This window comes from Telopea speciosissima, chromosome 11 (assembly GCF_018873765.1).
Source record: "Telopea speciosissima isolate NSW1024214 ecotype Mountain lineage chromosome 11, Tspe_v1, whole genome shotgun sequence".
Classification (NCBI taxonomy): Eukaryota; Viridiplantae; Streptophyta; class Magnoliopsida; order Proteales; family Proteaceae; genus Telopea; species Telopea speciosissima.
In genome coordinates this window covers 40,873,701-40,900,128 of record NC_057926.1, presented here as the reverse complement: position 1 = coordinate 40,900,128, position 26,428 = coordinate 40,873,701, and the positions used below count along the sequence as shown (strand labels likewise).

Sequence of the window (26,428 nt, the reverse complement as noted above, 5' to 3'; positions counted from 1 at the left end):
CCACCTCCACAACCTCTCCAAATCCTTCTTCTCCAAGTCTTCAATGCTCCCACAGCTCCAACGTTTTGGGTAGGTGAATGAAGTAAATGAGACTTGAGGGCTAAGTCTTGGTTTTTAAGACTAATCTCCCACTTAGGGTCTGTTTGGCTTGGACATAATGAGTCAAAACTCATCACGAGGTCTATCGAGCTAATGGGTCCACCAAAATGGTAAACCCACAAGTCAAGGAGATCAAGGATGAGGCCAACCTCGTCTAAAAGACTAAAATAGGGTGCCCGAGGCACGAGGTGTGGGTCCCACATAAGGAAATCACACAGAGTCCTAAAACAGCATGGGCGGACTAACTGGTGGATCCAGTCTTGGTGAGTCCGTTGTTGCTGTAAGGGCAAAAACTTAGGGAAATTGATCGGGCTTTGGCCCACACTTCAAGGTCAACTAGGGGAGGGTACAATAACATTCACAAGGTCAGTATCTTACCTTTCGACCATTAAGATGTGTCCTTCGTGATCCCGAATAGTTTCCCAATTGCGATACTAAGCTCATCACCAAAGGAGGTGTCTAGCTGTGGGGACACATGGAACGCCTTCCGGTACTCCTCTTTTCATGGATTCGTGCTAAGAGGATGATCGACGAAGTCATCATCGATAAATCTTCCCCACTGTCCGTTAAGGAACCTCTCCTCCACAGGCAGGCCCATGAACTGGTCAATGATCTTGTGGCTAGGTTTGACCACAAGTGAAAACAACTCACCAGCATACACGGCAACAGAATCTACACGTCACAGGAGTGAGAAATTATAATTAATAGTAAATCCGGGCGCGGATGTAACAGTCGTGGTATCCCTTAATGATTGTATAATATGTAGAGATCGAATCAGTCCCTTGAACATGCGTGGAAAGGGCACGACAAATCTCTAAGATTTGTGGTGCATTCTTTGGGGAGAACCGTTCACGTAAATCCTCCCAAACGGCATGAGCACTGTCCAGCCAAAGAATACTGTGAGAAATGGAAGCCACCGTGGAGTGCACCAGCCATGACCGGACCATACTGTTGCAGCGTATCCATGCAGCAAAGTCCGGAGAAGACGGATCCGACTTAGGTAAAGAGCCATCGACGAAGCCAAGTTTGTTCTTGGCCTCAAGGGCCATGAGGACAACATGATGCCACGTTGGGTAGTTGTCTCCGTCGAGGGGAGGTGTGACAAGAGAGCTGCCCGGTTGATCACTTGAATGAAGGAAATATGGAGAGCCCACAGAAATCGTGGTGGAGGAAATGGCCTCCATCGAACCGGTAGAGGATGAAGCCGAAGTCATGACTGAGAAACCCAAGGATTGTTGGAGGATGATACCATGTCAAGAATATAATGGTGGAAAGCAATCTGCCTTAGCTTGATTGATATTATTCAATGATATCAATATAAATACAGTCCTACAACGAATGAGGAATGCACAATATATGGAGAGAAATATACAAGAAAAGAATATGGGAATATGGAATGTACAAGTCATGCATGCGTGGAAGAGATAATAGTTTATGATTGTAACTTTGAAATTTGGTTACATAGGGACTGCTTAGGAATCAAAGGTAAGGGGAGTGTTTGAAGGATTTCAAAAAGCCAAGCAATTAGGGATCACCCCCGTAACTGTTTGGACTAACTACCAGATTATAGTGGATCTACTGCACCAAGGCATGGAATAGTGGCCAAGGGAGCTTTTTACTTGCCTTCTTGATATTATGTACGTAATTTTTGTGTTTGATTCTGTAAATGTTTTGAAGAAAGACAAGTGTTGTGTATTAGTGGCCCATCAGTTAGCTAAAAAGGCTTGTTTTGAAAAACTTTGTAGCCATGTAAATGATGATGTTCTCTCCTTTTTTGTTTTTTTTTTTTTGGTAAAAAACTTTATTATCGATGGAACATTGTTCCAGCATAGTCAAAATACAAAAGAAGATTCACATAGGAGAGGGGTATGGAGCCAAACATAATGATCGTGAACAGAAGCCCCTAGGGAAGCTAAACAGTCTACGACAACACTGCTTTCTCTTAATGTATGTTTAAATTGGATGTCTTCAAAGAGTCTCTCATTTTTTTTGTGTTAATGCTATTTTGTTGTTGTTGTGGTCAAATAAAGTATATCCTCTCACTGTGTAGTATATACTTTCCCTTTTTTGGAAAAAAAAAACACAACAACAACAAAATAGCATTAGCTCTCTTTTTTTTGTTAATGCATTTTGTTGTTGTTGTTGTTGTGTTTTTATTTTTTCATAAAAGGGCAAATTCTACACTACACTGTGAGAGAGCATACTTCATTTCACCACTCACCTCCCCCACCTCCAAATAAAAGAAAAAAAAAGGACCCCGGGAGGGCCATTAATCATTATCCTTTCATCTATATAATGTCTTTTTTACTTTATGTAATTAATTGACCCAATCAACTAAATAATTAATGGAAAAGCGTTCTCTTTGGGGTTGTACTTGTGCTGGGGTCACGCACATGCGACAGCCAATGAGTGTGTGCGTTGATATTTCGGGGGTAGAATTTTCGTCTTTCATGGGGGTGGGGCAGTCATTTCGCCTCCATTGTCTAGGTGTGGCCTGCGCCCACATAGAGAACCTTTTCCCATAATTTATCAATGGGAAAAAGAACTCTTTGGGAGTGTACGCTTGGTGCCTAAACACATTGAGGGACAAAATGACCACTCCACCCCAATAAAATGTTTAAATGACCCCCCAGTTGATGCCGTCACGCTCTCCCATTAGCCCGCACATAGGAGCCTGATTTTTATCCTTTCAAGTGTGATACACCTTTGAATTGAATCGGATGATAGCCATCATACTTGAAATATAAAAATCTAATGTACAAGTGAGATGCATCATTCGATGCATGGATGATACATCACACTTGAGAAGATAAAAAGTTTGAGGAACCACGCACCCGGATAGAGAACACCTCCCCTTTAAATCAATTTATCTCTCCTCCAATTTTCAAGCTTTTCCATTTTCTTATTCGCAAAAGCATCAAAATTTTGCTCACATTAAGGAAGTTTTTGTTTTGAAACTCACAAGTCACAAGCAACAACACAAGCACAATCCCAATCACAAACGTTTCCTTACCTGAAGAACTACAGCTCTCCCTCCGATCCCTTCCTCTCTCTGTTTTTGGCTCTCAATCCTGCTCGACGACCGCCTCGAAATCAGGCACCAGGTCTTACCCATTAAAGCTCTCACACAGCCACAACTCTTCAACTCTCTCTGTTTTTGTGTTTTCAGTTACGTTCGAAATGAGATTTTTTAGAAGGATAGCGGGAATACTTGGGTTTCTAAAAGACGATGCTCACGATGTGAACGATGAAGACGCAGATGTAGATAAGCATCATAATCGTGAAGGTAAGGCAGAAACTCGTCGACCCACCAAAGGTTTTAGTGTTCAGGCTTCAGTTGCCGTCGATAGAGCTTACTTGGGTCCTGTTCTTACCCCCTGTGATCTCAGCGATGGCGGAGTTCAGGTTTTCATTCCCTCTAATCCCTCTTTCTATTTGTCATAGAATTCTTCATTTCTTCTTCGAATTTGTTGGTAATTTTAGTGGTTGCAGTTAATTTTTATGTTTCGTAAGTTGGGGAGAAACGGGTAAGGGGCTAAGGGTATGCTAGTCTCTCTTTCATGTGTGTTTTCGAAGCTCTAATTATTGACTGAATTGAATAACTGGGTGAGTTTTGAAAGTCTAACTATCGATTACTTTGATTTGGAGTCGTTTGATGACTAACCTCTAAAAATTACTACTGCAAGACAAACTAACCTTTGTTGACTTCATACGGGAATCAACTTTAATTTGTTCTGATTCGTCCAAGCTTCCTGTTACTGAAGCATCTCTAATGGTCAAATCAATGGACGCTCATTTTTTTACTACAGCTAAAGAGGAAGAATTATAAAAGATGAAAATGATTCGCAACTGTTTGGATCGGCAATAATAGCTTGGATTCCTCGCTCCAATTAGTAAACTTAGCAGATGTAATTATTATCTTGGACAATTATTCTACCATTGAAGTGCGTATTTTGGGTAGATACGCTAGAAAATGGGAAATAACTTGATTTCAGGTGATGGGGTTTATAATCTCCGATAAGATTTTGATTATTATTGATTTCAGGATTGCAGGAGTAAGGACAAGAACCAGAATTATGGAAATTTTACTTACTTGACCAGAACAGTTCCGATGGGCCTGAAACTGTAAACGAAGGGCCACTCCAGCAGGTAGAGTGTTGGCAGGGACGATCCTGAATCAAATTTTTGCAACCATAAATCATTCCTTTCATGCATTAGGGCTTTTGAAATAAAACAAAACGCGTAACAAAAAAAAAAACTAGGGTTTAGTATTATTACTTCCCAGTACCACAAGTGCAGTCCCAAGGTTTAGTGTTACCTCTTAATACCCTAAGTACAGTACCTCCAAAGGAATCCAACACTTGATCACGTGTCTCCTCTCAGTCGAAAGGGTTCCTTCGATCAATGCTTGAATGAGAGCTCAAGCTGAGGTTCAAAATCCTAATTTCCTAGAGAAAAAGATAATGTAGGAGAAAAATTATTATTGTTAGCTAATATTATTGAGGCCATATTAGGAGTTGTCAATTCCAGTGCTGTTTTTGGTCTGATTTCTTTGTTATTTCAGAGTCCAAACACAAAAAATTAGAGATACCTTGATTTCTTTGTGACATTGTGCACTGCAAAGAAAACCATGATCATTCCTTTGTAAATAAGCTTTAAATACATGGTCACCCTTAATTTGTAATGGGGATCATAATTGTATTACCAAAAGCATGAGATACCCTTAATGCCTTAAAAGTTGGTTTGTTCTTCTTGGATAACAGTTCCAGGAGTTCATTCGGGTTAGGAAGATTTCAGTTGTGTAACATTGTCTTCTTGGATAACAGCTCCAGGAGTTCATTCGGGTTAGGAATATTTCAGTTGTGTAACATTGTCGAGATTCCATGCTTGATTAAACCTTTTTGCAGGTAAAGAATGAACAAGAAGACCCAGTTCTCCATATGATGCTATATCTTTGGTTGGGTAGGAATCACCATCCTTGATGTCATGGAGCCTTGTAAGAAAAGAAAGAAAAGGGTCGGCATCATTTTTAGTTCCAGCTATTTAGAGGATCCTTGGTGGTTTTTTTTCTTCTGATTCTCTATGATTACTACAAATTTCCCGTAGTAACATACTAACATGTGTGTCTTGAACATCACCATTTTTATTCGTTTCTAATTTCGTTTGTTATAGAATCTGGAGGTAGTTTAGCACCCGCAAAGTGAAGGCTGTGCTATGGTTGCTATTAAAGATTATTCTTCAGGAATTTTACCTTAATATATGGTGTTGGTTCTTCTAAACCAAAATTTGGTGTCCGTTCCAGCCATGATGGAACTATTTCCATTTTCTCTTCTTTTGGCTGATTTATATATATATATTATTAATACTACTCTGGTTTTTCCTAGTATATGCTTCTACTAGTATCGGAGCGAGCTTTTTCCTCTTGTGAAATGGTTGATCTGATTAATGTGATCGTAACACCTTACTAGAGTGCATAGTTATCAAGGTGGCAAGGCGACCAAGGCGTTGGAGAGGATCCAAATTCCAGGTGGACCAAGGTGTCCAAGGCGCCCGCCTAGGCGCCCATGGCGACCAAAGAGCCTGGACGCTTGGGCAACGCCTTGATAACTATGCTAGATTATTTTTTCCCATATCCCGATCAGATATTTGTGCATTAGGATCTTCAACAGGGGTTTCTCCATTTAATCCCTGACCTTTTTGCTGCGAGTTTGCTTCCCTCTATTTTTTTTTTCATTATAGGAGACCCCTTAACATTTTCTGGCCATGAGCTTAATTCTTCTTACATGCCCAATTCTTCTTGTGCTTCCTTTTCTTGTCTTTTCTTAATAAAAGATTTCTCATTATGCATCAGAAGAAAAATGTTTCACTAGGGTAGCAATTCAATTGATGAACTTTGCAATGGATTAGTGGAAATCGATGATTGAAAATACAGGGATGGATTGGTTTCCCAGTTCTAACAAGTAATGGTGGCTGTATCCTGGTTCGAAACTCATCTCGACCAGGTTGAGATTCCCGAGATCTCGGGAGACAATGCATTTTTTTTTGGGTTTCGGAATGATGTTTCAGTGGGCAGTTGGCCATAGTTGGGTTCGAAACTTTAAGGGAAGCTTGTTTTAGGCTTAATAAACATATTTAAATCTTCAAATTGAAAAAAAAAAACCCAATTTGGTGTTTTGGATTTGCACCTGTGGTTAGCAGTAAAGGCCGAACCCTTAATGTAATAGTGCCTATTCTACACATTGTTTGAATGATATGAGATATAATTGGCAAGTAAAACAAGTAAATTATGCAATAATGGATGAAGACACATAATATTGAATAATTATTTAAGAAATAGTTAAAAAGACTTAAAGTTTCTTCTACAAACCACAAGAAACAGTGAAGTGTTCACAATGCATATTACATAGACACCCAACCCAAGTACAATACATAAGTCATAGACACCTTACTACCCTAGTCTTCCACTTCTCAACTCCCAAGTCCCAACAATACAATACTATGAGTACTAAGGAGGTCGAATTCTCAACATATTTGAGATTTCTCCGAGATTCTCAAAATATTCAAAACTTCGGTCGAGTTATTCGAAACTGTGTATATTTTGTGTCTCGTATGTCATCTCATCTCGAGAAGCTCGAGATTCTCAAGATATTAGAGATCTCGCGGAGTTTTTGAACTATGGGCTGTATACATGTGGACTTTAGAAGAAAATCAGGTCAATGATCTTTAAATTGGTATACTGCAGTGCATGCCATCGTTGTCAAGGCGACTAGGTGACTTAGGCATGCATTATATGTATTATAGAAATGATATAATTATGTTTATATGCCACATCAAGAATCGACATAGAAGCCACATCAATGCAATATGAAGTAATTATACTAGTAATAACATAATATGAGAAAACCAACATATAATAAACAAAGCATAAGATATAATTTAAGGATATTCATCAAAAAACCAAAAGAGGGTTAGAATTAAAATCAATTTCATATAATATAAATATAAAAAGTAGATAATATACTAAGGCATCCGCCCAGGTCATGAGGTGTGTCAATTTGTCCAAGACGACATCTAGGCGACGCCCAGGTGACCAAGGGGACACCTTTCCTGCAACCAATAAGACATGTTATTGCCTTGGAACCCTCAATTTTGCCTGGACGCTTAGGCGACACGTTAACAACAATGGTGCATCCAATACGTGGTTAGACTGAGGATGGTTGTCACGGCGTCTAGGGCACCCAAGTTGTTAGAGGGGGGGCTGGACGTCAAGGAGACACCAACTAGGTGCCCTTTTCCCTTCCAGCAAAGGACGCCTAGACGCCTAGGTTATGCCTTGACAACTATACTGAGGAGGGTCATGATATACCCTGTAACAGCACTAGAACCTTAGAGAACCAAGAGAATGAGTGAGAGGAATAGATAGAATGAGAGAGAATCAATGGGAGAAAGAAAGAGCTGTGTGATAGATTGATTATACAGATCTATCGACCACCAGTTTATTTATAACAAGTCTGAACATTGCAATAATCAAAATAGGACTCTAAAGTCTACTTAACTCAGCTGTGCCTGACAACCTAGTTATAATAGGAAAGTAAAGAAACAACTAAAACCAACTACTTAATAAACAAAATCCCACGGTATGGAAGTCTATGGACACCCATGGACCCCCAACCGAGATCTACATGCAAACACTCCCCCTCAAGCTGGTGTATATATGTCATCCATACCCAGCTTGGAACAAGAATCAAGAAATGCTGGTCAAAACAGTGCCTTTGTGAACATATCACCAAGTTGACTGCTAGAGTTGACAAACGGAGTGGAAATCAGTTTTTGCATAACATTTCTCAGAAAATGACAATCTACCTTAATATGCTTAGTCCTCTCATGAAAAACTGGATTGCTAGCAATATAAATGGTGGCTTGATTGTCACAATACATCTTCATTGGTTTGGGAGTTGAGAATCCCAATTCTTGTAGGAGAGATTTCAACCACATCAATTCTGTTGCAGTATGAATATAGCTCTATACTCAGTCTCTACAATCGATCGAGCCACGGTAGTTTGCTTCTTACTCCAAGATACAAAGTTACCTCCAATAAAGGTACAATATCCAGTAGTCGATCGACGGTCGTTGGCAGCTCCAGCCCAATCAGCATCAGAATAACCCACAATATTAGTGTGATCATAACGACGATAAATAAGACCTTTACTAGGTGCACCCTTAAGATACCTCTGAATACGACAAGCAACATCCCATTGAGCAAGTTTAGGGCTCTCCATAAATTGACTGATGACTCCAACAACAAAGGAAATATGTAGACAAGTGACAGTCAAATAAATAAGCTTCCCAATTAGCCTTCTGTACTGATGTTTATCGTCAAAATCTTCACCATCACTCACCTCAAGCTTCAGATCGGATCCATAGGGGTATCGACAGGCTTATAGCCGAGCATGGCAGTCTCAGATAGAAGATTAAGAACGTATTTCCTTTGAGTAAGCTAACACCTTTCTTGTAGCGAACAACTTCAATCCCCAAATAGTACTGAGAACATGGAGATATGTCTTGACCTCTTGAATACCCGAACAGTCATTTCCTGAGATGAGCAGTAAAGCCCCAGAAAACTGGGTTGATGTACTGGTTAGATCAGAATCAAATACAGAAGTCGATCTCAATAAAAAACCCCCAAAACAGAGTATCACAGGTATTGTTTAGGGTTTTTAAGTGGCACCGCAGGCAGTGGTTCAAAACTCCCAAACTAGAAGTTGAGTGTACCTTCAAGAGGGTTAAACAAACGCCCAAAACTTCAGATAAAGCTGCTGGTTAGATATGAAACAATAGCCAATCTTCATATCCCTCAGAACAGAGCCTGCCCCCGTCAGTAGTATCAGTTGCAATAGATCGACTCCAGTAGATTTAAACTTCATGTAATCAATAATGATGGCAGTAGAAACCTTAGTTTATCTTGTAATAGATCGACTCCAGTAGATTTAAACTTCATGTAATCAGTAATGATGGCAGTAGAAACCTTAGTTTATCATATTATTTCCATAACTGTGGTCTAGAACAAGATATCAAGCAGCTTAGGTTGCTGCAACCCTCAATCTAGATCTACAGGGAACTTCAAACCAGAATCTTGCGATGAAACTAGGTTTCAGAAGTGCTTCGATACCATGTAACAGCACTAGAACCTTAGAGAGAGAGAGAGAGAGAGAGAGAGAGAGAGAGAGAGAGAGATTAAACAGATCTATCGCCCATCAGTTTATTTATAAAGAGTCTGAACATTACAATAATCAAAATAGGACTCTAAAATATAAGCATAAAAGGATAAAGGAAACTACTTAGCTGTTCCTAAGAACCTAGTTACAATAGGAAAGTAAAGAAACAACTAAAACCAACTACTTTGTAAACAAAGTCCCATGGTATGGTAGTCTATAGACACCTATGGACCCCCAACTGAGGTCTACATTCTAACATTTCCAACATGGAAAATCTCAAGAAACGAACAGTTATCACAAACATCTATTATGAAGGGGAAGTTTGCATGCGATTATTGGTAGTAGCAGTAGCTTCAACATTAAAAAAAGGGCGTACCCAGTGCACGATGCTCCAGCCACTGTGGGATTTGGGAAGGGTCATAATGTACGCAGCCTTGCTCCCACTTCATGGAGAGGCTATTTCCAAAGACTTGAACCCGTGACCACTTGGTCACAATGGAGCAACCTTACCGTTGCACCAAGGTCCACCCTCTAGTAGTTTCAACATTATATCAATGGAAATGGCTTCTCTCTGGACTTATCTTAAAATGGTGGATTCTTGGATTGCTAGATAAATTAAAGTACAATATTCTACTGTAGGAGTTCTAGACAGAATTTGTATGGACTGCACCTAGATGATTGGGTGGACTTTAGTTCAGCTGGTCTTAAGTCTTGGTTGGGTATTTTCACAAGATAAACTTTTGGCTTAGTGCTCCCACTCCCTTGGATATTAAATATGATAACAAGAAACACCTGTTGAGAATGTGCTTGTGTGGTTCGCGCACAATGTGGACATATATGTTCTTTTGTGAATAAACTGAAGTGGCTGCACCATCCTCAAACCTCAACATGTTTCAGTGCAAAAAACAAACTGATGATGTGGATTCCATGCACAAAATTGTGTGCGGGACTGCACTTGTGACCAATTGTATACATTTATACAGGGTATGGGTATAGAAGCACATAAAAAAAGTGGTGAGAGAGCATTTAACATAATTTAGCCTTTCTCCCGTCAGATAACAAAAAGAACTTGTGCCCTGTAGAGAACATTTATGATGGGTAATATAGCACAGTAGTATACAAAAACAAAAAAAGAGAATCAAGGGCGTACCCAGTGCACGAGGCTCCTGCCACTACGGGGTCTGGGTTGGGTCATAATGTGCGGAGCCTTACACCCGCTTTGCAAAGGGGCTGTTTCCCGATTTGAACCCACGACCACTAGGTGCAATGGAGCAACCTTACCATTGTGCTGAGGTCCACCCAAAACAATAAAAGAGAATATTACATACATATTCTTGACTTTCGCTTAGGCGAGCACCTTTTTGGTCCTCTACCTTGGTTTCAAATTCATAGTTTTCTATTGGTGGTGGCTCTATTACTTGTTGGTTTGGAACTAAACCACATAAATGTAACAACTGTCAGTTCAACATCCCCCCTTTTCCTTTCATCCCTTCCCCTGTCCATTCTATTTACGTAATTCAATTCATTAATTTCATTACAATCTGAATTTTCCTTTGACAATTAACAAAGTTTTATTGAAGAGATGGCAAGAAAGTATGACAACAACAACAACATTAGATGGTCAAATAGACCAGTTGATACAAAATTCAATAAGTAAATAATTATTATAAGAACCCAAATACAGGTTCTATCTATATACTGCAGATCTCATCATTTCATCTTCTATGCTATTAGCAGACCTGATGCAGGTGCACTACCTTGGACCAACCCAAACCCGTTTGGGTATCCAGATTCCAGATGGAGATGAACTGGGTCCAGTTTGAGTTTTTGGATCTAGTAGGATTTTAGGAATTTATGTTATTTGGGGAAATAGTGTCTTTTAGTTTATTTTATTTTGGTTATTTTAGAAGTTAGCTTGGTAGGATATTTGGTTTCCCAATTGTTCTTAGTTTCCTTATTTGAATAAGTTTCCTAGTTAGAGAGTTAGTCTTTATTTTTAGGAGTCTTTTATTTCTCTTTATATATGATGTAATTCCCCATCGTTGAATAGATTGAAAAGATGAATTGAGTTAGTGTTTGTGAGTGCCTGCGCAACCAAAGTGATTGTGCGATCTTCTCCCCCCCCCCCCCTTCTGATGCAATTTCTCCTCTCCTGCAAATATTCCCTTCTTCCCTACCGGCCCTCCACCAATTTGGTATCAGAGCCGAAGGATCTATTATCCTTCCTCATCAATCTCTCTCATTCCCTTCCCTATCAATGTCTCTCTCCTCATTCTTCTTCTTTCCCGTTACTGTTCTGCCATACGACCAGTAACAGAGAAAAAAAAAAAATCCCAATTTTCCCGCCCTCTTTCCCCCACACTGTGAAACCCTAACCCATCTCCCTTCCTGTTGTAACCTTCCCGATATCTCTGTACTCTGTTTTCCGCAGACAACTCCTTTAGGTTCTGCTCAAATTAAAAAAAAAAAAAAAAGCAGAGAAGATAAGAGCGAGAGATGGCCAAGAAAAGAAAAACTCATACCTGTTTCAGAACTCTTGCCGGATTCAACTCCCCATGTTGGCGCCTCCTTCGAAGTCGCCTCATCGAAGTAGGAGTTTGTCACTGAGGAAACCGAGCCCAACACGTCTCTCACTCCCTTCCTCTGTCGAGCTGAGATCAACTTCGTGAAGAACTCTGCAAACTCAAAACCCTGCTGGTTTTCCAAGTTGACTACGGTACCCACGCACCCACTCACGACTTCAGTTTAATTCTGATTTTGTTTTCTTTAGTTTCCCAAAATATCCCTGACTTCCTCTCTTATCTCTTTTATCCTATATTTTTTTTTTATTGTTCCAAGTAGTTCCCTAGCTATTAATTCTTATTACCCAGCATATCCTCTCTTTGGTCTCCTAAATAATCCTTTAAGATTCCTTTAAATTACACTTCTGCCATCCTCTTATAAATCCCAATTTATTTACTGTTTTGCTACTAACTCCTTCATTTGAGAATTCTCGTATTTTTGTGGGCCAATAATGATCCCGAATACAATCTTGGTCATGGACTCCTTTGTGTTCAAGTTTAGAGTGCGCTTGCCCAATGGAAAGCTTGCTGTCTATTGATGAACGGCAAAGTGACAATTCCGTATCTCGATCTGTGGTGGATATGTTATCAAAGACCGACCGGATCATTATTAAGTCTGAAGATTATGTATTCGTCGAATTCTCCGTTTCTCAGTATTGTGACGGTGCATATTGTGAAGTATTTGATTCTCCTCAGCTTATTATTAAATTGGGTTGCGAATGGTTGGAAGAACGAAAAGGCATTGTTGATCGTGATGGAAACTTGTGCTGCCTACGTCCTTTTAACATGCGCCAAACATTCATTCTTTATGGTTTAGTTGATGACATTTGTTCCAAGCTATCCTAAAAATCAGAAGTAACCTACAAATATACCCTTCCATGCAAAGAACTTAACAGGCTGAAGATAAGCCTCATTAAATCTTGCCAAATTTGTCTTCAACTGGGCCCACAAGGCCCCATGCTCTCCTCTCTCCCCCTTTTTTAGCCAACCATTATGTGATAATTCCTTAAAACGGCTCCAACGGTTATGACAGATCCTAATAGATAGGATCTGTGTAACTTCCATATCATCAAGCCATATCTTCTCCATTTTGGCCCCACAGGGACAGATTTTAAGTAACTCTAATTCCTCCATACGTGGGATATGAATATGGTAATTTCAGTTTCCTAAAATATAAAACTTTTAGCCGGAGGTAAAATTCCTGAACAATAAGCCGTAAGATACCAACTGGCCTAAGAATCCTTATTTCAGGAATCCCAAAATCTCCACACACAGCGGGTCAGTTTGAGTCAAAGAAATGGTTCAATAATGAATCAAGCCCACCCATATTAAATCAACCAAGTCGTAGGAAATCTGCATCACTAGGCTTCTAGCATTTCTGATCAGGTGCAAGTACCTCCAAGTACCTCCAGAATTAGACACTAACACTTGATAACCAAGCCTGCATTACACTCATTTTTAATTCAGAATTGGACACTAACTACTTGTTACTCACATTATATTAATCATTCTTCAGCTTTAGGACAAATAAATAAAGAATATGTTCGCTACCGTTTCACTTAAAAGCTCGAACTGTTAGGGAAGGGCAGTGTTAATGTATACATCAATACTCTCCCGCATTTGAGCAATAGTGGTCTGGATTTGTCTTTGCTCGAGTTGTAGATTATGGATGTGCACAAAAGATTACTCAGGTCATCTCACTCTTGTAGATAAAATATGCATTAGTTTTTGAGGAATTGGAGCTGATGCATAATCCAATTACTGCCCTATGTACAAACCAACGATCTAGGGTATATTTTCTGATGTGAGTGTGGGGAGTGAAAAACTCTGCCAGCATTTGCTGCTGCATCCCAAGCCTAGATAAAGGAGGATTGTTGTGTTAGGTCGGCAGCCGGCATCGGAAAAAAACCCCTAGTCAAACCCGTTTAACATGGATTTTAGAACCTTATATTATCAAAGTTATGCCAGGGCTGGCGGGGACACACTACACTATGACCCGGGTGTATTGAAAAGTAAACAAGGGTTAGCTACGACGTCCCTTGTAAGCGGCACACCGCGTCGGTGCCCGGATGCGGTGACATCTAGGCAAGGGTTCTCACACCATGGACGAGTGCGGGTAAAGAAGCTAGTCCAAAAGCGTAGGATTAGATTAGCATCTTGGAACATTGGATCTTTAATGAGTAAGAGTCTAGAATTTATAGATGTTATGAGGAGAAGGATTAACATAGACTGTATTCAAGAGACAAGATAGAAGGGTGAAAATGCTAAGGAGTTGGATGAATTTAAACTTTGGTATACGGGGGATAAAAGTAATAGAAGTGGAGTGGGCATAATAGTGGATAAAGATTTAAAGAAAGATGTGGTGGACAGTTGTTCTTTAGGCAATCCAGGAAGAGCAGGCTTTGGAGGAGTATTCAGAAATAACTTGGGACAGGTTATTGCAGCTTTCAATGAGTTCATGGGAAACTCTACAAACTTCAAAGCAGAATTTTCAGGTCTTATAAAAGGCATAATTAAAGCAAAGGAATTAAATATTGATAGATTATGGATTGAATGTAATTCTGCTTCTGTCATTGTCTCCTTTCAAACAGGTTCACTACCATGGTTTGTTCAGCAGGATTGGCACTTCATTCAATCATACCTAAGAACCATTACTTGGAAGATTACTCACTGCTATAGAGAAGCTAACATAGTAGCTAAATTTCTAGTAAAAGAGGCAGCAAAGCATTAGACTTTGTCATCCAATATAGTTTTTCCTTCACACATAAAGGAAGAACTTTTTTCTGATGCTACGAATGGACCAAGATTTCGATTTTGTTAGTTTTCAGTTGGATTTAAGAAGAGTCTGTTGATGGCATTGCCGAAAGTGAACTCTTCTTAATCTTTTGTTCTTGTAATCAGTCAGGGTATGCTCTCCTTTCCTCCTTGTACTTATTTTTCTTTTTAATACAAATTGACCTTTAGCGAAAAAAAAAATGTGGTGGATTTTAAAAGATTTGGAGATAGGATTATATCCAACAATCTACGTTGGAGAAAGAGGTTGTCAATATAATTAGCGTTTACACACCCCAAGTAGGTTGGGTGAAAATGTGAAAATGGTAAGTCACAATTTTTGGAAACACATGGATGGATTTGTGCAAGCTTTTAATCAAGGAGAAAAGACTATTATAAGGGTTGATTTGAATGGACATGTTGGGAGAGATTGCTGAGGCTATGAAGTTGTACATGGAGGATATGACTTTGGAGAGAGGAATGAGGGGATCTCAGTATTAGATTTTGTTGTGGCTTATGATTTATCTATTGTAAACATTTACTTTGAAAGGAAAGAGGAGCATTTAGTTACCTTCAAAAGTGGGCATCATAGTAGCCAAATAGATTTCTTCCTAACTAGAAGCTCCGATAGATTGTTATGTAAGGACTGTAAGGTTACACCAGGGGAGAGCCTAATCATACAACGTAGATTAGTGGTCATGGATATGTCTCATTACGTAGAATCGTAAGAAAGGTGAGCTTATTTGCCCTGGGATAAGGTGGTGGAGATTAAAAGGAGATACTTTGAAATCATTTCCTGATAAAATGGTCAAACAAAGAAAGTGGGACTTTGAGGGAGACACTAATACTATGTGGAACGAGATTACTACTTGTATTAAGAAGGTTGCTAAAGGTATCCTAGGAGAATCGAAAGGAAAACGTCATTCCTCTAGGGAGACTTGGTGGTGGGATGATGAGGTTCAAGTAGCCATTAAGGCTAAGAAAGCTAGTTTTAAGACATGACAAAGGACTAAGGATGTAGATGATCTAAAAAGGTATACATTATCCAAAAGTGAAGCTAAGAAGATTGTGGGAAAAACAAGGGCGAAGAAATATGAAGATCTTTATAACAATCTGAGTGCAAAGGAAGGGGAAAAAATTATCTATAAGATATAGCTAAAATGAGGGAAAGGAAGAGTAGAGTTCTCGACCATGTTAGATGGTATTAAAAGTGAAGATGGTAAAGTACTAATAAGGGGATGAGGACATTAAGGGTAGATGGAAACATTATTTCTACAACCTACTAAATGAAGACAATTCAAGTAATAGTGTCCTAGAAGACTGTATTACCCATCGAGACACCACTTGTCATAGATATATACGAAAAATTAGGGTATTTGAAGTAAAAGAAGCTTTAAGGAGGATGAAAACAGGTAAGACAACCAGATGAGGTCCCAATGTTAGTTTGGAAGAGCTTAGGAACCTGTGGTTTATCTTGGCTAACCAAGCTGTTTAATAAAGTTATGAGCACAAGAAAAATGCCAAATGAATGGAGGAGAAGCATTGTGGTTCCAATTTACAAAAATAAAGGTGATATTTAGAGCTGCAATAACTATAGAGGCATAAAACAAATGAGTTAAATATGAATAGGAGAGGGTTATTGAAATCCACCTGAGACATGAAACTACTGTTATGGTGAGCCAATTTGGTTTTATGCCAGGAAGATCCATGACATAAGCTATTTACTTCGGAGGCTCATGGAAAGGTTTAGAAATTGCAAGAAGGATCTCCATCTGGTGTTTATTAATCTAGAAAAAGCTTATGACAGAGTCCCTAGAGAGTTAATCTGGCAATGCTAGAAGAGAAGTGTTTCAAGTAAATATGTGGGCATATAATTAAAGATATGTATGATGGTGTAGTGACTAGTGTAAGAACTGTGGGGGGTTAAGTTAGTGAATTCCCAATTACAATTGGGCTACATCAAGGATCAGCTTTAAGCTCTTATTTGTTTGTGCTTATCATGGATGATTTAAGCAGTGATATTCAAGATCAGGTTCCTTAGTATATGCTTTTTGCTAATAATATTGTTTCAATGGATGAGACAAAAGCAGGGATTAACGCCAAGTTGGAGTTATGGAGATCAACCTTGAAATCAAAAAGGTTTTAAGATAAGTAGAATGAAGACGGAGTATATGGCGCGTAATTTTAGTTATACTAGGACGGATAATGAGGTGGTGAAAATTGTTGAGACAGAGATTTCGCAAAGTGATTATTTTAGGTATCTAGGCTCAATTATAAATAAAGAAGGCGATATAGAGGATGATGTTTCACGGAGAATTAAAATAGGATGGATGAAATAGAGAGGTGTGTCCGGAGTGTTGTTTGATCGACATATTCCTTTAAAACTTGAAGGAAAATTTTATAGGACAATCATATGACCAGATATGATGTATGGTACGGAATGTTGGGAAGTTAAGAAGTATCATGTAGATAAACCCAATGTAGCGGAGATGAGGCTGTTGAGATGGATGTGTGACAAAACCAGGAAGGATAAAGTAAGGAATGATCATATTAGGGCTATTTGGGAGTAGCTCTGATGCATGATAAGCTACGCGAAAGTTGTTTGAGGTGACTTGGCTATGTTCAACACCTAAAGATCTAAAGACCGTAACATGTAAATGGGTTGACAAGGTGTTGAAAGGGTCAGACAGGCAGCCTAACGGCCGCCCTTAGTTGGCGCCTTTGGTGGAAGCTAAAGCTAAATAGTGTAAATTCGCCTTAAAGTTATAAATAATTTAATGCAGGAGCTTATTCAATTAGGGAAAGAACCGAAATAGTAAATATAGTAACGGGAACAAACCAACTCAATAGGGAAAGAACCGATTCGACGGAGCATACAATTGGTTTAGTTTAGCTCTTCTTGGGGGCCGCTATCCTTGTTGTGCACTTGTGAAAGCTAGTCTGAGTTGAAAGCAAGGCTCTAACCCTTGCTTGCCACATTGGAAGGGCGATCCTCCCGGTGAATTGACCCTACCCCAAACCGGCACAGGTGAACAAGTAGAGTATATTAGGGTGCTTGAGAGAACCATGTCGAAGGAACTCAGCAAAATGACCCCATAACTTCGGGAGAAGGGGTGCTCTCCTATCTTTTGATTAGGAAAGCGGCACATACCAGGGGGTAACGACTGTTTATTAAAAACACATGACTCTGCTAAGTGGTAACACGATGTATAGAGTCTGACACCTGCCCGGTGCTGGAAGGTCAGAAGGAGAAGTGTTATAAGCTTTGAATGGAAGCCCATAGAGGCCTTTGGATGTTTTAGTATGGAGAAGTGATTTGATTCAGATTGAAGGAACTAAAAGAGCCAGGGGAAGTCCTAAAATGACCCTGGGAGAAGTGGTGAGGAAAGATATGCATAGTTTAGGCCTTTTATCAAGTATGACACTATGACCACAAATAGAGTTTATTGGAGGACAAGGATCCATGTAGCAGACCCCAGTTAGTTGGAAACTTGGAATAAGGCTGGGTTTTGCTGTTTTTATAGTTAGGAGTGCAACTTTAGGAAAAATTGGAATGGAAATGAAGGATTGGTGGATTAATGAACCATTGATAATATGGGGTTTTTTCCTCTTATAGTCGAGAATTTTCTTGATGGAAAGAAGAGTGGCCCTTTAAACAATGCAGGTCCAAAAGGCAAGTAGTAAAAAAAAAGTTGTTCAATCTTTAGTTAGGAGTATAACACAGTGGTGGAAATTAATGATCCATATATGACCGATAAGGATCTTTTTGTTGACATTCTTTTTGGGAGTAGGGAAAATTTTATTCAATAGTAGTATAAGAATTGAATTGATGTCTATCAAACTAGAACTGGGTGCATGAAGTGCAGAAGTGCTTTTGGTGTATTCGCTTTTGGTATATTCTGTGTTATTCTTTCTACCCTATGAGGTGAGCTAGGATCTGAGATTTTAGATGTGGATGTTGTAAGGATGATCATCTGGATGAGGAATTATAGAAGCAGATGTGAATGCATTCAAAAGAATTTAGGAGTATTTGTACATAACATTATAGCAAAGATGGAAGAAATTAAATGGAAGTGAATGTGGTGCAAATTGGAGGTGGTAGCAAAACTGAGGGTACGGGCAACTTGGATTGAAGTGCTGATGTAAGCCTTTATCCCCTACAAAATGACAGAAGATGGGTTGTTGGACCCAGTTTCTCTAAATCCATAGTGAAGCGAGAATCTATTCATCCATGTGATCTGACCCTCTGATTGGACTGGAGAAGAGCATTTCAGGCCTTCAATAATAGGCGGCGGGAGTTAATGAAGACATCCACTCTACCCAGAGTCCAATCATAGCGTCAAATCACCATGGCTGAAGAGTTTCTCTCTTCACCTACAACGAAGAAAAACTAAATCCCAAGTAATGTGTATAAGGCTTAGATGAGTAGGGTTAAATTCTCTTCATTGTATTTGTGATTGTTGTCTGCTGAAATGTGTCCTGGTGAAGATACTGTATTATGATTCACTGACTTCAAAAAATCGGGGACATGGAATAAGAGGGTCAATGAATGACTCACCATACATTTGGGAAAGTAAACCACTAGTAGCCTTTGTATATGGACTTCAGTAATAGCCTATGGTATCCACATGCATAAGTACGTAACATGATTCATTGCACTGCGTCTCTGTTCTGTTCTCTTCAATTGATTGATTAACTGATACTTGTCAGAAAAAGGAAAAACATGAATGGAAAAAACGAAGCACAGCGTGAGTGAAGATTGGAGAAGGCAAGTTGGCCTCCCCTGATTTCCTAATGGCATGCTATGTGGCTCAATCAAAACCCTTAAATGGAAGGGTACACCTTGTAATGTTCACACCCTGTATTATATGCATGTGTTGCACATTTCCTGTTGTTTTATTCATGGTCCAAAAAATTTTCTAAAAGTAAATTTTAACAATGGTGATGTGCATTCAACTTCCAATAAATTATTAACGAAAGGGATTATTTATTACCAAACATTGTAAACATTCATCAGGGGGTTCACGGGTCGGTGGAACACTCCAGACTAATGCTGATAAATATTAAGCTGAATTGGTTGCTTAATAGAACACTATTTCCAGGTTCCCTAATTATGTCTCTTGCTTTGTCAACTCTAGCAATTTATTTATTTCTTTTAGCCAGAAAGATGCATAAACTGTATTGTACAACAATTCTTGTTGCAAGTAGCCTTCACATTGCCATTTTGGTCAGGGCATGGGATGGTTTGCAAAACGGCTGAGGATAGATGAAGATGGGGATGTTGCTGATGAGTTCCTTAACGAGGTCTTACCGGAAGTGCCATCTGGTGAACATAAGCCATTACCATTACCAAAGTTTGAGGTGAAATACAGCACAAGGCCGGCTAAGGTGAGGAATCAGGTCATGGCCATTGATGGGAGAATCAATCAGAGTGTGGAGTTCCAGGGCAGATTGCTTTTGGTGTAGAGATTTTCAGCAAAGCAATCGGCCTGAAATATGGCGCACCAAGGGTACAATTTCGTTTTCCTTTGCAATTTCTAATTTTTTTTAAAGTGTTTATTTCGATTAATTATGTTTCTTGAGGACTTGTGGTTTGTACTATATCAAGTAATTGATACAAAGAATCAAGAATGGTTTCCAGCTGCACATCAGCCCTTGATAGAGTTTCTCAATGAGAAATGTATACACCAAAAAAATTGAACAAAATTCAAAAAATGACAGGGTTACTCTTAAACTGGTTTTCAATCCAACAGTATTTCAACATTTTGAATGAATGTCTTTTTTTTTATAATGGAAATAGGAAACTAAAATAAAAAATAGATACAGAAATATTCCTCTATTCTATGACCTAAAAGCAGTGTAAGCTATAGATAAGATACTAGAGGTACTCAATCTATGTCCATAATAGCAATATTTACAGACAAACTTAGTCATGGTTTGCAAAATATCCAAAATTAGGGAAACCAACTTCCATGGCCAACACTCACTCCGACCTGAATCGATCCATCGCATCACCTCTTTCGAATTGATCCAAAGCTCTAAAGTTGTGAACCCCATCTGCAGCACCCTTTGCAATCGTTGAAGTATCTCCTCTGATTTTTGCCTCTTGGGAACACTTGTATAACCGAAATTCATATACCCCTAAGTAAAGTTATGTTGAAACAAAATAACAGCAATCCATCCGAACTGAGTAGTAGAACTATGAAAATACCATAAGAGATTAAAATTGGGTGATCCGAGTACGGTAGATACTCATCCCTTCTGAATCCCTCTAGTTGGTCCTTAAAATCAAAACAACTAACTTAAATCTTAATAGAGTATGTACAAGAAAATATCAGATAACGAATCATATATCATTTGGTGCTAAACCCTAAAAACTTAAAGATACCTCTCAGATAGTTCTATTCAAGCCGATCATAGGGTTTAGACATCTAATTTTGAAGCTACCCAGTCCTTCAATTCTACCATTATATTTTTGTTGAGAAAATGAGAAATCTCATGGGCAATGATTACGTTATCAACAATTTGGTGACCTTTAATGAAGGTAGCTTGAAAGGGAGATTAAGTTTATTTAATAAAATCAGAAGGGACTCATGTCCTCTCTATCCTTTTGGAATACTCATTTGTTTGGTTTTCTCCCTAATAGACTCAAGGAGGTGACTTCTCATATTGAGACTCTTGAAATCCCCCCCTTCTGATTTGATCTTGTTTTGATACGATCATTGAATACTGATATAGAATGGATGTTGAAAGCTGAAGAAGTCTTTTGGTTTTAAAAATCTCGTCACCTTTGTCTCTTATGGAGATCGAAACACTTTATTCTATCATTCTATTGCCAAAGTCAATTCCAAAACTTGTTTGATTAATTGTGTTAAATCTCCTGGAGGAAACTTGGTTTTTGACCCTCTTGAAATTGCAAATGTTTTGCTTCTTATTTTTCATCTCTCTTTGCTACATCTAATCCAGTTAATCCATCATCTATGGAGTGTTTGTTTTCTAAATCTCTGAGTGAGGAAATGATTTTAGCGTTGAATGCTCTCCCTTCAGAAGAGGAGATTAAGGAGTCCACCTTTAGCATTAGAGCTTTTAAAGCCCTAGGACATGATTGTATCACCAGCAATTTCTTACCACAGATGTAGGGAATTTGTGAAAGAGGATGTAATTTCCTTTGTTCTTGATTTCTTAGAAACTTAAGACTTTGCCTACGGGAATCCACCATTCCCTTTTGACTCGTATCCTTAAGAAAGAGAAAACCACTATACTTGAAGATTTTCATCCTAACAGCCTTTGTATGGTGGCTTATAAAAATTCAATCTACGCTGCTCACCAAGAGACTTCGACAAGTTCTAACTCGCTTCATTTTATTCTAGTTTGTTTTTTTTTAAAAGGAGACAAATTATTGATGACATTATTGTAGCCCATGAGATTATTCATTTCATAGAAAAGAGTAAAAGAAGAAAAAGGTAAGTAATTATCAAACTTGATATGTCCAAGGCTTATGATAAAATTGAGTGGGTTTTGTGAGAGCCATTTTTCAATTTTTGGATTTTTTTTGAATTATGGTGTGATATGATGGTCCCCGGTTTATATCGAGGGATAGATTCTTTAACCTACCCAATATTCTCGCATTCACGCTCATTTATATGCCATATACCATTATTAACAAACTGAAGGATGGACCATCCTTATCTCCTTTGTTTCATATTCGTTTCAAATCCATGGTTCTAGCTTCAATTTTTTTTGAAGCTTCCAGGGGTTTCTGTCAAGGTTGTCCCCTAAGCTTGTATATATATATATATATTTTTTTTTTTATTTTATCTTTTATATGGAAGGATTATCCAAGATTTCTTGGTTTTATAGGGATCAAAAAATTTTCAAGAGAATTAGAGTGTCTAGATCAGCCCCTGAAATTATTCATCTCTTCTTTGCTGATGACACCTATTTATTTTGTCAAGCAACAAAGAGTGATGTTCTCACCATCAAGCATATTCTGAACATTTACAGAATTTGGCTGGATAGAAAATCAATTTTGAAAAAAGTGATGTCTTTTTCAGTAAGAGACTAATTCTGGATTAAAACTAAGATCTACTCTTTGTTGGAGTTAAGGAAGTGCCTCTTAGCTCTTTGTATCTTGGTGCTCCTTTGCTGAAACTAAGTCTAGAACTTCTTGCCAATCCAGATTATTAAGAGAGTTTAAAGTTAGTTTGTGTCTTACAAGATTCCTGCGCCATCTTTAGTAGGACGTGCGACCCCTCATCAAGTTAGTACTGAGCTCAATACCTACCTACTTAATGTCTTGTTGTCTCTTTTCAAAAGTTTTTGTGAAAAACTAGATAATGCCAATGCAAAATTTTGGAGAGGGGAATCTTCAGAAGGAAAGAAACTCTTGTTAATATCGTTGGAATAGGACTGTAGACCGGAGATTGTGTGAGTAGGTTAGGTTTTCGGAAAAATCTTGACCACAACCAAGCCCTTCTCCTTTGTTGGGGATGGAGATTGATCTCTAAGACTCTAACCCCTCTTCTCTCTGGGCTTGTATTTTCAAAGCAAAATATTTCCCCACTTCTCATATCCTACAATCTGAATATAAACCTAAAATAAAAAAGGCTCTTTGGCATGGAATGACATTGTGTATATCCTACCATCTCTCAAACTGATGGTTTGTTGGAGAATAGGCCATGGCAGACAAATCAATATATGGAAAGACCCTTGGTTATCAAGATGATAAAATATTTATCTTAATTTTAAGGACAGTGTTAACCCTACACTTTTTAACTCTGTTTCTAAGCTTATTCAAATAGGCAATAGAATGTCCCTTTATTGAATTCTCTCTAACCGTTAGTTTAAAAATTTGTCCCTATCTCTATCTAGATTAGGGTATAAGGATTCCCTAACTTACACTCTCTGTCTAGATTAGGGTATAAGGATTCCCTAACTTACACTTTCTCTAAGGAAGGTTCCCTGACCATAAAAATTGTAGCCAACCTTATCAAATCCCAAAATTCTATTCTCTCATTGTTCTAGTTCGTTCTTTGTTGTGGTCTATTCTGTGGAAATCCAAATCTCATCCTAAATTCAAATATTTTCTTTGAAAAATTATTAAAGAAAGGTATCTATACCAGGGCAAACCACCTCACCCATTTCTTTTCACTTGAAGATGAATGTCCTTTATGTCATCAAGATCGAGAAACTGATTGACACTTGTTCCTCTCTTGCCAATTATCAAAATGAATATGGGCAGCAGGGGTTCTTGGTTTAAGAATCAAGTACCTTCCCAAGGGGATTCAAGTGTGGGATGAATGTCCTTTATATCGTCAAGATCGAGAAACTGATTGGCACTTGTTCCTCTTTTGCCAATTATCAAAATGAATATGGGCAGCAGGGGTTCTTGGTTTAAGAATCAAGTACCTTCCCAAGGGGATTCAATTGTGGGGTTGCTTTTATCTTTAATATAATTTATCAAACTCAGATTTCTCTTTCTTCATATCAATGTTTGGTATCACTTGCTGGATTTAAACTTGATAAAGTCAACATATAGTAATACTCCTTTTTCATGACGTAAGGACCTCTTTTGTTGGCCGAGTTGTCATAGGCTCTTACTCAGGGATGACTGTATTATTATTTGTAATGGCAATTTCAATGATGCTTATCCCCAAGGTGGTTGGACGGATGTTATATTTGTGTACAAGAACTAGAAATCCAAGGAAATAGATCTTCTACGGTGTGCTGCCCCATCCTGTCTGTACTGCACAAACATAGGATCACGTGTAATGACTGCCTTACTCTTGCTCGAGCATCTTGTCCGACTGAGATTAAAGCGATTAGTGCGCATGACCTTGTGTCTGCACAGCACAGGCTGAATAGGCAGCTGTGCCATAGAAGATCTGGATCCGAAATCCAAGGAATGGTCTAAGGAATTACCGGCACGGCGAATAGGGATCGATGCCACCACCATTTGGACCAACTTGAAAGCGCAGAAAGATTCACCTAAGATCCTTTTTCTTTACCCTTTATTGGCTGTTCCCAAGATTCGTTATTACCATTACATCATTTTAAAACAAAATCGGATTTTAAGTCTGGTGTCTCTTATTAGGTCTTATGAGTCTATAACCTCCTTAATTGACCCCTTTCGATTCTGTCCAATTAGTTAAGAAAGCAAACTAGGGAAAACTAGAGTTACGACTTTTAAAGTCAAAAGGCCAGTCATCATTTTACAAACCATATTATTATTAAAAGAGAAAGCATAGACACAGTCACACAAGAAGTATGTAAAATTACAATATCGCAAACAAGAGTTGCGGTTTTATAGAGAAAAGCTTGCCAGTCTACACTAGTTTGTTTACAGGAGGATATCCTCCAACGGGGTAAGTAGGACCCGTGGTACTGGTCGTCGGAGCCGCTCCTGTAATGGTGGCACCGCCCATGGGATACTGCCCACCGGCTGTCGGGTATTGGCCGTGTTGATGGTGGTGGTGATGCTGACCGTAGGGGTGAGAGTGTTGCTTCGCATCCAGTCGCTCGGCTTTGTGCTCAGCTTTGTCTTGGTGAAGCTCCATCTTGGCTTGGGCTTCCTTCACCTTCCTTCTTTCATGGGCTATCTCCTTCTCCTCTGACGTCCTCGCTGCTGCCTTCTCCGCCTGTAATTAAATCATATTTATCTTCAAAACCAATCACAGAGAGAGAGAGAGAGAGAGAGAGAGAGAGAGAGAGAGAGAGAGAGAGAGAGAGAGAGACCTTCTCTTCGGCCTTGGCACGAGCAATGTTAACGTGCTCCTTAGCAGCACTGGCCATGTTACTCACCTTCTCCTTCGCTGCATTCATTTTAGGGTTTTCTTTCTCTACCAACAACTCAAGGTCAAGTCAAAACGGATTCAAACAAGAGGTCTTACCAATAGTTTCAAAGAAGAGAGTACAAGAAGATCAAAATCTGATCCAGAACAAGCATATCCCTCCCTCTCTCTCTCACTCACTCTTTATAGCCAATATGGGCTGCAGCTTTGCTCTCTTGACTTGATACCACGTGGTAGTTGACGCGTCTCCCATGCAACGATATCGGTTTCTACTGGTACCACGTGTAAAGTAAATTATAAACTTGTTATTCCGACGAATCAAAGAGAATCTTTATATAAAAAAATTTGGTCGGATCCGATTTCCAAGACTCTGCTTGTGCCAAGTACTTTCATTGCTTCATGTGAATAGTGATTTATGAGAGGATGTGTAATTTCATTTTTGGACTAGTACACATTTTTTTTCATAATATAATTTTACAATTATGATAAATATATACACAATTATATTTTTACAATTATAAAAAATGTATATAATAATAAATAAATTTTTTTTTTTGGGATAAACATAATAATAAATAATTCAATTTAATATTAAATTTGCATCAACTTCAATAAAACATTAAAAGGAAAAGAAGCCGTTTAAAACTTTGAATACAAAATTATAAAAAACCTAATAAAATAAAAAAATTCTACTTGGTCGTATGTGGCATGTGGTTACTGCATCTAGATACATGGTCACATGAAATGACTGTTGCGTTCCCATAAAAAAGTGGAAATCCCTGAGGGTGGGGCAGTCATTTTGTATAATCTTGTGTTTTGGCGTAGGAGACACGCACATGTGACCAATTAACGTTTTCTAACCCAACAACTTATTAAACTGAAATGTTGAGTAAATATTTCAAAATTTGGTTTTTTAAACCATTTAATTAAATGTTTTGGTTCATGTTGAACCGAATTGAAACAGACTGTTTAACACCCGTAAGGCAATTCA

General features: G+C 38.7%; 2 protein-coding genes across 3 annotated transcripts; one reads left to right on the top strand and one right to left on the bottom strand.

Annotated features, from left to right (window-relative positions):
* The first annotated feature begins 3,225 nt into the window (after positions 1–3,225).
* Positions 3,226–20,345, top strand: LOC122645923. Its single transcript, XM_043839335.1, has 2 exons — positions 3,226–3,504; positions 19,880–20,345. Exons 1-2 carry the CDS (start codon positions 3,280–3,282, stop codon positions 20,111–20,113), a joined length of 459 nt encoding a protein of 152 aa, XP_043695270.1. The 5' UTR covers positions 3,226–3,279; the 3' UTR covers positions 20,114–20,345.
* On the bottom strand, positions 15,004–25,664 carry LOC122645922 (late embryogenesis abundant protein 18-like). Of its 2 annotated transcripts, XM_043839333.1 has the most exons (3): positions 25,382–25,664; positions 24,991–25,284; positions 15,004–15,160 (listed from the first exon to the last, which is right to left on the bottom strand). In XM_043839333.1, exons 1-3 carry the CDS (start codon positions 25,466–25,468, stop codon positions 15,041–15,043), a joined length of 501 nt encoding a protein of 166 aa, XP_043695268.1. In that variant the 5' UTR covers positions 25,469–25,664; the 3' UTR covers positions 15,004–15,040. The 2 variants fall into 2 exon arrangements, with proteins under 2 accessions (XP_043695268.1, XP_043695269.1); XM_043839334.1 differs by lacking the exon at positions 15,004–15,160 and having other exon boundaries at positions 24,916–25,284.
* Positions 25,665–26,428: the final 764 nt, after the last annotated feature.